At 31.0% G+C, this 15,187-nt stretch overlaps 3 protein-coding genes across 5 annotated transcripts; 1 reads left to right on the top strand and 2 right to left on the bottom strand.

Moving 5' to 3' along the window:
* The first annotated feature begins 229 nt into the window (after positions 1–229).
* Positions 230–5,796, top strand: Ars2 (arsenic resistance protein 2). Of its 3 annotated transcripts, none has more exons than XM_035087753.1 (8): positions 230–546; positions 621–899; positions 981–1,175; positions 2,007–2,073; positions 2,183–4,098; positions 4,196–4,477; positions 4,549–4,695; positions 5,461–5,796. In XM_035087753.1, exons 1-8 carry the CDS (start codon positions 425–427, stop codon positions 5,537–5,539), a joined length of 3,087 nt encoding a protein of 1,028 aa, XP_034943644.1. In that variant the 5' UTR covers positions 230–424; the 3' UTR covers positions 5,540–5,796. The 3 variants fall into 3 exon arrangements, with proteins under 3 accessions (XP_034943644.1, XP_034943646.1, XP_034943645.1); XM_035087755.1 differs by having other exon boundaries at positions 4,567–4,695; positions 5,461–5,794; XM_035087754.1 differs by lacking the exon at positions 5,461–5,796 and adding an exon at positions 5,123–5,376.
* A 634-nt stretch (positions 5,797–6,430) lies between these two features.
* On the bottom strand, positions 6,431–8,389 carry LOC118069516 (venom carboxylesterase-6-like). The gene is made up of 6 exons (XM_035087683.1): positions 8,180–8,389; positions 7,617–8,106; positions 7,404–7,558; positions 7,098–7,254; positions 6,701–7,037; positions 6,431–6,605 (listed from the first exon to the last, which is right to left on the bottom strand). Exons 1-6 carry the CDS (start codon positions 8,387–8,389, stop codon positions 6,431–6,433), a joined length of 1,524 nt encoding a protein of 507 aa, XP_034943574.1.
* A 290-nt stretch (positions 8,390–8,679) lies between these two features.
* LOC118069514 (neuroligin-3-like) lies at positions 8,680–13,503 on the bottom strand (the record flags this gene model as incomplete). Its single annotated transcript, XM_035087682.1, has 12 exons — positions 8,680–8,940; positions 9,023–9,359; positions 9,436–9,595; positions 9,670–9,872; positions 9,931–10,414; positions 10,497–10,639; positions 11,409–11,536; positions 11,613–11,949; positions 12,031–12,190; positions 12,490–12,695; positions 12,784–13,276; positions 13,357–13,503. Coding segments are annotated over 12 exons (2,979 nt in total), but the record flags the coding sequence as incomplete, so codon positions are not given.
* Between the last annotated feature and the right edge of the window lie 1,684 nt (positions 13,504–15,187).

The following is a 15,187-nucleotide window of genomic DNA, read 5'->3' as shown; positions in this document are numbered from 1 at the left end:
ATGATGCAAAAATAAGTTTTATGTTGAATAATTATGTTTACTTATTGTCTAAAATGTAATTAATTTTAAAAATATATTTAAATTATTATAAATAATTATTTGGGAGATTATATATATGGGCAGAAGTTTTAAAAATTCGATTTAAAAATTAATCAAACTATAGCACTGTGTACATGTTGGCAACACGGAAACTAGACTTGGTGGTTGGCAACAGTGTTTCGCATAGATGTTTTACAAACTATAGATAGTCAATATGGCGATGCATCATCGATTTCACCGCTAGACTCCACGCTTACCGAAATTGATATTATTATCAAGTTGATTATTTCTAATGAAATTTTTTGTTTTATTTATTACATGACGGTTTTTGAATGTAATTAAAAGTTTTTTGTGGAATTAGTTAATACATTAATAACAAAATAAAATGGCTGATTCTGATGATGAGTATGATCGAAAACGCAGAGATAAGTTCAGGGGTGAGAGACCTGAATCGTATTCAAGAGAAGGACGACGAGATGATAGAAGACGTGAAGAATGGGTTGAAAGGTAAGTTATTTTTATAAAAATTATATTCCCTGTGTTTATTTTTAATTGTTACTCATATTATATTTTTTGTTCAGGGAGTGGTCAAGTAGATCAAGAGCTCGACCAGATTACAGAGAATATCGTGGAGGTGGTGGTGGTGGCGGTGGTAGCAACCGGGAACGTTATAGCCCAGTTCGGTCGCAAGACTTGGGACCTCCAATGAAAAGAATGCGGGCTGATTGGGATGATAGGTCATCTCGGAGTTATCCGCATCCAGAATACTATAACTCGTGGCCTCCTGACCATTACCTTCCTCATCATAGTAATCATCACTATGGAAGTCATCCCAATGCTAATAGTAATAGCAGCAATAGGTGGGTAATCATACTTTTTTTAATTAATTCTGGATTTTATTAAATTATTAAATTTGATAAATTTTTAATTATTCGCAATAGCCGAGAGGTAGCTGGAAACTTTAGCAATTCAAATATTGAAACACAACCTCCGATGATGTCATTCAAAGCATTCCTAGGTGCCCAGGAAGATACTATTACTGATGAAGAAGCGATCAAGCGTTATAACGAGTATAAACTTGAATTTCGACGTCAACAGTTGAATGAATTTTTTGTAGCACACAAAGACGAAGAATGGTAAGCTGAAATAGTAATAATGATTGTTTACTTTAGGTTAAGAGAAAAATTAATTCAAGATTTTGCCTTTTGCATTTGCTAACATAATAGAATTCTAAGTATTTCAGCGCTTGAATGATTCTTTAGTGTTTTCAATCGCTATTGACATAAATATGATAAAATTTAGGAATAATATATTAACTATTTAATTTAGTATAGAAGGGTAAAATTTATAGATATATTATTTTAGTAAGTTTTTTAGAAATATTATCAGATCTGTCTATCCCCACAGTGTGGTGCAGTTCCTGCCATCGTCTTATTTCATCTGCGTAAATATTTGAATTTTTGACAAAAAAATTGACATGAACACTAAACATTGATATATACAAAATGGTGATTATTTATTAGATTAGATGAAAGGATTATATTGAAGAATATTTGCGAGCTGGGCGCGCAAAGCCCAATGTAAATGCTCGCCTTAGGCCGCGATTTTAAACTCGTTTTTGGTTAGGCAATATGAAAAAAAAATTGATATGACGAAATGAGAGTTATTAAACAGGTGAGGTTTTATAATTTACCATGTGACCGTTGTAAATTATTGATCATACAATAATTTATTTATCTATAACTTGATAAAAGGCATCAAACGCCAATCACTTCATTTTTTTCATTAACAATTGGTATATTTTCTTTCAATCAAATCCAATTTTTTTAAATATATGGGTCTGTGAGCGTGTGATTATGAATCTTATTTATGATGTCTGATAAATTAAATGCAAGATTTTAAAAAAACTTAGTTATTACTGGATCTTACTAATAATTTTTTTTCTCTTTTTGCGTCCAATAACTCAGGTTTAAAATAAAATATCATCCGGAAGAATCAGTTAAAAGACGAGACGAGCAAATTGCAGCATTAAAGGTAATTTTTATTTATTATTAAGATTAATATTGAATATCTAAAGTAATGTAATATAATTTTATTGAGCAAATGGTTTTATCATAGACTAATAAATTTTTTCTTATTTTAGAAACGGGTAGAAGTTTTTCTTGAACTACTAAACTCAGGAGATATTGACAAAGTATCAATAGATGTTGATCAAGCAAATCCTCTCCTTCATTTGTTAGACACAGTAGTAATCAAATTAGAAGGAGGCACTGAAGAAGACTTGAAAGTTCTTGACGCAGCACCTCCTTCAACACCACGAGAACCAGTACAGACAAAAGAGAAAGAAAAAAGTAAAGACGCTGAAAAAGATAAAGACAAGGATAAAGATAAAAATAACGACATTTCTGATGATAAGAAAGAAGAGATTAAAGTGTCAGAGGAAGGAACAGTGGTTGAAAATAACAAAGAAAATGAAGAAAAAGGCAATGAGAAATTAACGGAAAAGGAAAAGAAGAAAAATAAGAAAAAAAAGAAAAAAGAAATCACGGATGAAAATCATGAAGATTCCTCTGCTAAAGTATCTGATAAAGAACGTATGGAAGAGGATGAAGATGTTAATGATGAAAATAAAATGAAGACAAATGATGCTAATTCTGAGGAAACAGTAGAAGAGCCGGAAGAACAAAAAGAGGAATCAAATGTCGAAGGCCAACGAGAATTTTCGGAAGGAGAAAATGCTTCCGAAGCTGTGGTTGTGAATTCAAAGAAACGGAAACGTTCTCACAGTAGTTCTAGCAGCTCTAGTGACAGTGATGATGTTGCTCATAATAATAACAATAACAACAGCAGCAGCAGTAGTAGTAGCAGCAGTAGCAGTAGTAGCAATTCAGAAACATTTGATGCTGGAAAAATGGAAACTCTAGAGGCAGAGAAACCAGTTGTGGAAACTGAGAATGAAAAGATAGAGGAAGATGAAGAAGAAACGAAAGGAGAGGTTAAAGAGAAGGATGAGGAAGAAAAGAAAGAAAAGAGTGAGGAACAAGAAGACAGTAAAGTAAAAAAATCAATTGAACCTGAAGCAGTCATTGATTTAGCTAGCGAAGAAAAAGAAAAAGATCCTCCTCCACGAGCTCTTCATAAAACAAGTAGTATTTTCCTTCGAAATTTAGCACCAACCATCACAAAAGCAGAGGTAGAAGCCATGTGCAAAAGGTTCCCCGGATTTCTCCGAGTTGCTATTGCTGATCCTCAACCAGAGCGTCGTTGGTTTAGACGTGGATGGGTATCGTTTGAACGTCAGGTTAATATCAAAGAAATCTGTTGGAATCTTAATAATATTCGGCTTCGTGATTGTGAACTTGGAGCTATCGTCAATCGAGATTTGCTTCGAAGAATCAGAACTGTAAATGGAATTACAGCACACAAGCAAGTCGTCAGAGCGGATATTAAATTGAGTGCTAAAATAATCCATAATTTGGATGCTAAAGTAGGGCTATGGAATACAGTTGCAAAGAAAGATGGTAATGAAGTAAATGCAAATTCAACTGCAGCTCCAAAAGAATCTGATGAACAAAAAGCTAATGATGATGATGCCATGAAGCAGGTTGATTTTACAGGACTGTCGTCGAAAAATCCTATTTTGACTAATATTACTGATTATCTTATCGAAGAAGCCTCGGCTGAAGAAGAAGAGTTGTTGGGTATGGGATCATCTGGAGATCAACAGGAAGAAGAAGGTCAATTGCTGGGTGAAGGCGAGGGTCCCATTGAAAGAGATCCTACTTTAATCAAAGTCCTTGACCGACTTATTCTTTATTTGCGTATTGTTCATTCAGTTGATTATTATAATCATTGCGAATATCCGAATGAAGATGAAATGCCCAACAGATGTGGTATCATGCACGTTCGTGGACCTACTCCTGTTTTAAAAGTTTCTGCTAATGAAATTCAAGAATACTGTAGAAACTTTGAGGGTAAAATGGCATCTTTTCTAGCCCCAAGTGCTGCTGCTATGCCTAATGCTGAGTTTGAAAAATTAGGTGCCAAAAATTCAGAAGCGTATCCTTTTCAAATTTTTATTTTTATTAATTTAAGAATTTTTATTATTTACAAATATTTCAATTGATTTTCCTTAATTAAATTTTTTACAATTCAGTGAAGTTGAAAAGTTTGTTCAAGCAAACACTCAAGAAATTTCAAAGGATAAATGGCTATGTCCTTTGAGTGGTAAGAAATTTAAAGGTCCAGATTTTATTCGCAAACACATCTTTAATAAGCATGCAGAGAAGGTAGCAGAGGTAAAGGCTGAAGCGGAATATTTCAATAATTATTTGAAAGATCCTAAGAGACCAATGCTACCAGAACATCCAGGAAATAAGGCTCCACCTGCACGGGAAAATCCTCGAGAAAATTATCCTCCTCATGGAAATATGCCAGGGTATAATTATTAATCTATTTTATTATCTTCATTTAATTTAATTGTTAAATGAAATCATTGTTTAAATTTAGAAATGCATCAAATTACAGATTCGGTGGTTTTGGCGGAGGTAACTTTGGAAATTCCAGAAGTGTTTTCGGCGGTGGCGGTTATGGAAGTGGATTCGGAGGAGGATTTGGAATGCCTCGACCAACACGAGGTGGATTTAATCGAGGCCGGTAAGTTCTTATTTATTTTTTTATATTACCATAATATCAACAAATAATTTTTAATTAAAATATTTGATAAAATGATTTTGATAAAGTTAATTTTCATCATATCTTCACTTAAAAATAGCATATTAATAATAGATTTTAAACACTTTATTATATTTAAATATATTATTATTATTTATTAGATTATGGAATGCTTATTGAAATATTGAATATGTTATAATCAATATTAAGCATTCGTACATAGATACATATAGCTTTGATTAAAAGATTTACACGTGCGATTAAACACAAATCTTTGCCCTGGTCATGAAAAAATTTTCTATTCGTCGTTTAAAATTTTTTCGTTAAATAGTTTAATTAATTAATTAATCTACGACAAAAGAAGAGTTTTTCTACGTGACTACGTACAACAACAACAATGTGCTTACAGGGCTGTTCCAGAGTCCACGGGGACAAGACCAGTAATTAGTTATAATGACTTGGACCCGATAGACATCGATAAATTCTAATTCCAACTCAGCTTGCGCGAAAATTCATTATCTACTTAAGTAATGAAAAATAAAACTCGGATGATTTTTTTCCGAAATGTAAATTTAAAAAAAATGTAATTGTCATTGTAATATGTATTCTATGTAATGATTGACAATTTTCTTAACAGTTGATTTTAAAATAAATGAAAAATAACTAAAAGTTTAGTTAAATTTGAACAATTATGTTTCATTCAATTTATTAATGATTAAATATTCCATTATTTTCGATAATTTGCAGCGGCAACAATGCTGACTTTCGACCTGTTATTCACTATCGAGATCTCGACGCACCAAGAGAACCAGATGAATTTTTATAAAAATATTAATTATCAATTGATAAAAATACGTAATCAGGAATTAAAAAGAAAATGTTTATAAATATATCACAAGAACAAATGATGCGATAATGATTAATTTATTTGTGAAAGAAAAATATCAATTTTTACATAATTATCGAACAGCATAGTTAATGAATTCAACTAATATCACTATCAATATTAATAAATTAATTATAAATGATAAAATAATGTACAATTTATGTTATTTGTAGATTTAAGTTACATAGTGATTATTCGAATATATTCAATTAAACCGAAATTTACATGAATTGAACAGTTTAATTATATAAAATTATACATGTAAGTGTACATGATTTATGAAAAAATTGACTTTGTAATAAAATTTGTCATAGGAATTTCTAACGATTTGTTTCTTTGCATGCTCTACAAATATTTTCTTTCCTATCGGCGAGGATAAATCTTTTAAAATTTAATCCATATGTTAATTACACTAGACCTTCAACTTTTTTTTATAAAATATTTTTAAACACTTCCTTATATTTATTATTTTTTAATCATGATATAAATATATGTACATGCAGGTGTTAAAAACAACTGGATTTAATGTAAGAGCAATAATTTCTGAATAAATCCGCTCATTACCTTTTTAAATACCTAAGAAACAACTTTTTGGATTAGAGTTGATTGTTGAAGAAATTGGACGTTTAAAAATGTGTAGAGCTTTCAAAAAATATTATACTATAATTAAATCTATTTGCTTTTACGTGTTTACCTACATTACTTCTTTTTCACTAATCAATATTCTTTGAATTACTTATTGTTACAATCAATATGAAGATCTTAAGATGTTTTTATATTGTTTTAATATCATAAATTCCGGTTATGAAACTTGGAAATTTCATTTTGAGTTTAGTATTCTCCATGGATTGCTCGGTCATACTCCATTTTCGCAGTATTCTCACTTATAGGTCTACTGTTAGCATGGAAAATTAAATTTCTATTGATATCTAAATAACCACCGTTTGTGCCTGATTCTTCCCAACTGACATTACCTAAGTTATGGTCATCATTTAGAATTGGTTTTCTAAAAAAAAACAATTATTCATCATTTTTTCTCTATTCAATTCAAGAAATATAAACATAATTCAATCTGGGTTACGAATTATTTACATTACTTACAAATATTTAGCAAAATTCGTCCACATAGTCACCATTCTCTGCCGATGTCTACCAATATCACTATTAGGATCTATTGGCTGACGTTTATTGTTCACCCAAAATATATGAGCAATATCATCACCATGACCAGCACCAGGTTTAGATTTCATCGCATCAACTTTGTGCAAAGCTTGATCATAGTCAAAAGAATTCATATAATAATAAACTGGTGCTTTACTGTGGGTACTTAGAAAACGTTGAGTCAAATCTATATCCTTGATAAAAAAGACATCAGTCAATGATGATGATAATCTTTTTGTAAATGAATTACCCAGAATATCAGTGACTATTGAAATGACTGAAATATTATTAATAATATTTAAAAATATAAAAACGAATTCATATATAAACGACTTACGAGCAACAAATGAAATGCCTTCATCTTTCATAACTCCCAACATATGAGGTTTGGCAGTGAATTGTCCAGATCTATAGAGTTTTAACGGATGATAAGGTAAAAATGGATCTTTCACTGATTTATCTTCGTTAGTGGGTCTGAATGGGATTTGATTTTTCTAAAAAAATAAATCCAAAACGATGGTTATGATATCTGTTAATCTTGTTTTTTAAGTAAGACATATTATCTTGTAAAAATAAACCGGAAATTAATATTTACAAAGAGAAACATTAGAAAGTGTACGTCATGTAGGGAGTCAGTGCTAACGTGAACCATTTGTCTGTATAAATCTTCTTCATCAGACCAATAATTGAGTAAAGATCCAACGAAATGCCATCCCATGTAAGCTGACTGTCTGCTAGGGAAATATGCCCACTCATTTAGTGCTGCACCACTCATGGCAATGGATGCTCTGAATAAATCTGTAAATAAATTCAAACGAATTTATTGATATGGTTTAATATAATGTTAGATAATTACCTTTAGATTGTGGGGAAAGTTTGTGATATTCAACAGAAGCTGCTCCAGCGCTTTCGCCAAAGAGAGTTACTTTATCAGGATCACCACCGAATTTTCTTATATTCCTTTGAATCCATCGAAGAGCTTCAGCTTGATCTCTCAAGCCGTTATTAGCATCAAAATAAGCTGGTGCTATGGCAAGAAAACCAAATACACCAAGACGATAGTTCATTACCACTACCACAACATCTTTTTCAATCAAAAAGTCTGGACCAAGCTTTGAACTATGAATGGATTCAAACTGAAAGGCTCCACCATGGATATATGCCATAACAGCTCGTGGTCGGGGATTTGTAAAATTTAATTCTGGTGTATAGACATTTAAATAAAGACAATCTTCACTTCCAATATGACGATCATTTGGATTCAAAGTAAATTGCCATTGTGCGCAATCATTTGGATCTTCGGTAGCATTTAATACTCTACTCCAAGGCTTGGCTGGTACAGGACGCTAAAATTTTTTAGTAATAGTATTTGATGTTTGAATGATATTTAGTAAGAATTATAAATGAAATAATATTTACTCTAAATCGTCGTCCATATCCAATGGGTGGTTCAGCATAAGGTATACCTTTGAAAGCTGAATATCGACGTTTTAAATGAATAGTTTCCAATATATTTCCACGAACCTTCCCTTTATCTGTTTGGACAATCCTGGTATATTTAGCTAGGACATAAGTGCTCAAAAAAATATTTAATAAAAAAAATTGAAATAATAAAACCAGCCGTGTCATATCGAAAATAATGTGCAGTCTATAAATTTACTAGCAGGAACAATTTAAAATTGAAGTAAAATGAATTTACTTAAAACTCATAACGACTGTGTCTATAATATTGAAACAATCTGATAAATCTGATTATAATTATTACTATATTTGTTAACCATTTGGCATAACAGTTGATTAAATAGATAACAGAAAAGAACAATGCTTATCTAAAAAAATATTTGTACCATTTCGCAAAAAATTAATGTAATTAAAAAAACTACTCTTACAGGTGGTTGAAAGCAAGACTGCAAATAAGATTTTATTTCAAACGGAAGTTTATTTTATTTTAATTTGCAGCAAATTAAATAGGACCACTTCTTGCAACTGAATATCCAATTTAGTATCCTTGCAACCTTACTCGGTCATACTCCAACTGCTCAATGAATTCAGTTACCGGTCTATCGTTGGCACGGTATATTAAATCGCTATTTATATCTAAATAACCACCATCTGAAGTTGATTTTTCCCATTTTGCATCACCCAAAATCGGATCATCTTTATCATCTGGGATTGGTTTTCTACAAACAAAAAAATGATCATTATCATTCATTTTTTTGATGAATAACTTAAGAAATAAATTAGGTTGCTTATAATACTCACAAATATTTAGCAAAATTAGTCCACATAGTTACTATTTTCTGTCGTTGCTTTCCAATATCACTATTAGGATCTATTGGTTGATGTTTATCGCTTACCCAAAATACATGAGCAATATCATCACCATGACCAGCACCCGATTGAGATCTCATTGCGCCAACTTTGTGCAAAGCTTGATCATAATCGAAAGAATTGATGTAATAATAAACTGGTGCATCACTAAAGCTGCTCAAAAAACGTTGAGTAAGATCTATGTCTCTGAGAAAAGCAACACCCGTGACTGCTGCTGATAAAAGTTTCGTAAATGAGTTACCCAAAATATCAGTGATGATTGAAACAGCTGGAATATAATTTTATTCAGATTAATTTGAAAAAGTCTTTCAATTCAATTTCGAGATGTATTAGAAATGACTTACGAGCAACAAATGAAATGCCTTCTTCTGCCATGGCTCCTAACATGTGAGGCTTCATACTGAATTGTTGAGTTCTATACAATTCCATGGGGTGGTTTGATAAAAACGGATCTATTATCAATGAACTATCTTCGATAGTTGGTCTGAATGGAATAGGATCGTACTAGAAAGAGTAACCAGAAATAATTGAAAAAATTACTTAGTTGTCAACATGGTATTGTTTTTATGAATACTCACCCAAAGACAGAAAAACCAATGCATATCAAGCAGGAATTCAGTGCTAACGTCCACAAGTCGTTTGTACAATTCTTCTTCATTATTCCAATAATTGAATAGAGAATTAACAAAATTCCGTCCCATTCGGTATGATTCTTCTATAGAAGAAAATGCCCATTCATTTAGTGCTGAACCACTCATGGCAATGGATGCTCTAAATAAATCTGTAAATAAATTCAAACGAATTTATTGATATGGTTTAATATAATGTTAGATAATTACCTTTAGATTGCGGGGAAAGTTTGTGATATTCAACAGAAGCTGAACCAGCGCTTTCTCCAAAAATAGTTACTTTATCAGGATCACCACCGAATTTTCTTATATTTCTTTGAATCCATCGAAGAGCTTCAACTTGATCTCTCAAGCCATTATTAGCATCGATAATCTGGGATCTGAGTGTGAGAAAACCAAATACACCAAGGCGATAATTCATTGTTACTACCACGACATCTTTTTCTATTAAAAAGTCTGGACCAAGCTCTGAACTATCACTGCTACCAAACTCAAATGCTCCACCATGGATATATGCCATAACAGCTCGTGGTCTGGGATTTGTAAAATTCAACTCGGGTGTAAAAACATTCAAATAAAGACAATCTTCACTTCCATGGTAATAATTAGTCAAGGTCATTGTCCATTGAGCACATTTATTTGGATCATTGAAAGCATTCAAGACGTCATTCCAAGGCTTTGCTGGTACCGGTCGCTGGAGATTTTAAATAAATCAAATCAATTTTTTGAGTTATTGTAATAACGATTGATTAAATAAATGATGAAAAAAAATATACTCTAAATCGCCGTCCATGTCCAATTGGTGGTTCAGCATATGGTATACCTTTGAAAGCTGAGTAGTGATGTTTCAAGTGAAGAGTTTGCAATATCTTTCCACGAACTTGGCCTTTATCTGTCTCTACAACATTCGTATGTTCAGCTATGACATGGATGTTAAAGAAAAATATTAATAAAATTAATTTAATTAATAAAAGAACTTGTGCCATAGTAAAAGGCAGAAGAGATCATGAACTAATCTTTTTTTCTCTAAGCAAAAAATTAGTGTAGTAAGGAATAATTAAAAGTATAATTGAAATATCAAAATCAGGCTATTTATATGTTGAATTTTAATTATTTTTGCCATTTTGAAGCAGTTGGTGATACAGTTGCTCAAATAGTAAACGGAAGAAAATAATACTTATGGAAAAATGTATTAATTTACTTAGTACTAAAAATTGTAATATTATTAAAATAGTGTGTTTACAGGTGAGTCGAGGGATTAATTTCAATTTAATTTCATGTTGAGCGGAAGTTTATTTTTGGTATATTTGAATAAGTCTAATAAAACTATTGTCATCATTGATATCAATGATTACACCAAAGTTATATTTAATTCAAATTATTGTTGTATCTATCAACCAGTTGATGTCACAGCTCCTTCAAAAGGAATAATTATTTCAATAAAATTGCCTTTATTGACTCAATTTAGAGCTGATGTACTTTTGTATAATTATTTAATAATAATTACTCTAAGGTTATAAATTATCATTATTCTAATATTATCAAAATTGCTATGAAAATAATTTCAAACCTATAAAGCTAAAAAGTTGGATAATCAACTTAATTATAGCAGTATTCATGAAAATATTGTATCCTTTAGTATATCCAAAAAAGTGCTCTCATATGTTCCATCGCTGTAAGTACAATACATGTAGGTCTGCTTTCAGCATGAAAAACTGGATTTTTATCAATGTCCAAATAGCCGCCAGCTGGACCTGATTCTTCCCACTTAATATTATTCAAAGTGTCATTACCTTTGTCATCTACGATTGGTTTCCTACAGGAAAACAATAACGATTTATTTTGAGAATAAATAAGATGATTGAAAATAAAAAGTTATTTACGATACTTACAAATATTTAGCAAAATTAGTCCACATGGTTACCACTCTCTGCCGATGTCTTCCAATGTCACTATCTGGATCTATTGGTTGTTGTTGATCACTTACCCAAAATAAATGAGCAACATCATCACCGTGAGAAGCACCATCCATGGATCTCATTGCGCCAACTTTGTGTAATGCTTGAGCATAATCGAAGGAATTTTGATAATAATAAACAGGGGCTCCACCATGACTAACCAGAAAACGTTGAGTTAGATCAATGTCTTTAGTAAAAGAAATACCCGTAACTGCTCTTGCTAAGGAATTTGCGATGAATCTACTCACAAAGTCAGTTACTACTGAAACAGCTGAAATGTTTTAATTAGTATTAAAATTCATTCAAAATGACATTTCGATTACTGTGTTTTTACTTGAAAAAAATGACTTACGAGCAGCAACTAAAAGGCCTTCATTCTTCATGAATCCTAACATATGATGCTTCCTTGTGAAACTTCCCGATCTATACAAATTTAATGGATGATCAGTTAAAAATGGATCTGTCACTAATGACGGATCTTCACTGGTTGGTCTGAATAAAGTAGGATTCAACTAGAAAAGATAATCACATATAAAACAAAACTTTCAGGAATATTGCAATTAAGAATAAAGTGTTTTTGAATACACTTCAAAGCAATATTGCTGTCGTAATTATCTAAAATATTAATTGATGTCTAATACTCATCAACTAGTGATCATGACTGAGAAACATGAACTAACAAAAGATTTAAATTTTTATTATATGGTAATACTCATTTATATGTCTGTATAATGTGACAACAGTACCTCTTTTATTACGATAGCAATAGTTTTGATTTTTAGTGTGGTATTACTTTTACAAATACTCATACATCAGAGACAGTGCCCAACATTTGTAAATAAAGTAGGTCATTAGTAGGAGCATTGACCATTCTTGAATACAAATGTCTTTGACTGAAATAATAATAAAAATATGAATCAACTACGTTCCACGCTAAATAAGATGCTGCTTCAGGGAGATAATATGCCCATCTATTCAATGCTGTACCACTCATTGCAATTGATGCTCTAAAAAGACCTACAATATAATTGATTATATTAAACGACTTCCTAGTGAGTTTAAAAAAAAGTTATTCAATACATATCGGAGAATTTCAGATAATTACCTTTAGATTGTGGGGAAAGTTTGTGATATTCAACAGAAGCTGCTCCAGCGCTTTCGCCAAAGAGAGTTACTTTATCAGGATCACCACCGAATTTTCTTATATTCCTTTGAATCCATCGAAGAGCTTCAGCTTGATCTCTCAAGCCGTTATTAGCATCAAAATAAGCTGGTGCAAACGCAAGAAAACCAAAGATACCAAGACGATAGTTCATCAGAACTACCACAACATCTTTTTCAATCAAAAAGTCTGGACCAAACTTTGAACTATCGATGGAACCAAATTGGAAAGATCCACCATGGATATATGCCATAACAGCTCGTGGTCTGGGATTTGTAAAATTTAATTCTGGTGTATAAACATTCAAATAAAGACAATCTTCACTTCCAATGTAATCATAATAATGATTATTTACACCTATATCCCATTGTGCACAGGCATTTGGATCTTTGGTAGTATCTAATACTTTACTCCAAGGTTTTGCTGGTACAGGACGCTAAAATGATTGGATAAAATTCTATGGTTATTTGAGTTATCAGGTAAGAATTTATTGAATAAATAATGAAAAAAATATACTCTAAATCGCCGTCCATGTCCAATTGGTGGTTCAGCATAAGGTATACCTTTGAAAGCTGAGTAGTGATGTTTCAAATGAATAGTTTGTAGTATATTTCCACGAACTTTGCCCTTATCTGTCTCTACAATATCCGTATATTCCGCATTAATGTTAATGATGATGAAAAATACCAGGAAAATTGACTGAAATAGTAAAAAAAGTAATGCCATATTGAAATGAAGTGAATTAAAAAATTAATGCACTGATGAATTCTAACTAGTGTGCATATAATATCAAGAATATCAGATATATATAGCTGGTAGTAAACATTGTTTAACATTCAACCATTTGATATTCGGTATTACTAATGTAAAAAGATAACAATAATTATGCAAGAAATGCATTCTTTGACTTAGTTCTGAAAAAATGTTATTAAAGTTTTAAACTTCGTTTTCACAGGTGGCTGAAAGGTCATTTTGTCAAGAGGTCATTGATCGGTATATTACATTTCAAACGGAATCTCACTTTATTCCAACTCAAGTACCATTGATATTATTATCTAATTCAAACAATCGAAATAGTTTTATATTGAATAAAATTAGTCATGCGTGCGTCATTAAATATTGCAACCATTCAGATCTTATTTTCTTAAGACTATTTACAGTCATTGAAACAAATGAAAAGTCTTCAATATTATTTTTAATAACAATGTCGTTTAGTGAAACAATATCGTGAGGAAATTGTTGCATACACAAAACAACTAAAATGCAAGAAAACTATCATGAAATAAATATTGAAAGGATTTTTTCAGACATACTTCATTTACATTAAGAATCAAGATAATTTTTTGATGAGTTAAATTAATTAGTTATTTTTTTTCATAATTATAGAACAAAGTTTTTTAACAGAAAATTACTCACATATAATAGACATCTTATTTAGTGCCTTGAAAATCTTTTGAAATACGAGTAAATTAGGAAGTAAATCGAATCATTGAAATTATAATTTTGGTAAGAAAATATCAATATTTTTACAGCCTCTACTCTTTAATTCATTGAGTTTTTTTTCTCAATTAATCTCATGTATTATAGGAATTGAATGTAATTTTGATTCTTAAATAATCTAATACATGTTTTGATATTTCATTGAAATCTTTATTAGAACGAAATTTTTCGTCCAAACATGTTATGAGCGTTTATAGATAATGATACTAAAATATTCTCTTGTTTAACATTTGTCGGTAACGTCATTTTTCATTTACTCGGCCTTGTCAATGTCGGATTTGTACCCAATGAGCAATTACTAACCGCTGGAACGATTTTTTCCTATATTGAGTTCTCGATCTCGAATTTTTTAAGCTTGAGCTTAACTGGAAGAACTATAAAATTCAAGATTATATTAGAAATATAATATTTTCATACATAAAATAATTTGTTTTCGTATTAAAAAGGTACAAAGTTCTGTCGTAATCAACGACAATTACCAAAAATTCCTTAAAAAATTAGTTATTTATTTTTCATATCTTCAAATTAAGATGGCCGTTCAATGACACCAATAGAACATTGTCGTACATCAATTTCTTACGGAACTTTGATAATTTCTCTTACTAGGAATAGATCTTTTTACTTTTCTCATAACAAAAAAAAATTATTTCAAATCTGAGAACATGACATTTAGGATATATCCACGAATTTTATAGTTTTTTAATTTCGTCCATTCTTCAAAAATTCGAGATTGGAAACTTAACCTAAAAAATCACCATACCGACGGTCGGTCATTGCTCATCAGGTACTAACCAGGCATTAATGAAGCCGAGTGAGCATCAAAATTTCAATTTCTAATAATACAGTA

This window comes from Chelonus insularis, unplaced genomic scaffold (assembly GCF_013357705.1).
Source record: "Chelonus insularis isolate UGA/USDA-ARS -01 unplaced genomic scaffold, ASM1335770v1 contig_41_pilon, whole genome shotgun sequence".
Lineage (NCBI taxonomy): Eukaryota > Metazoa > Arthropoda > Insecta > Hymenoptera > Braconidae > Chelonus > Chelonus insularis.
Note: the sequence above shows the minus strand (reverse complement) of the source record. Positions and strands in the feature narration are given on the sequence as shown.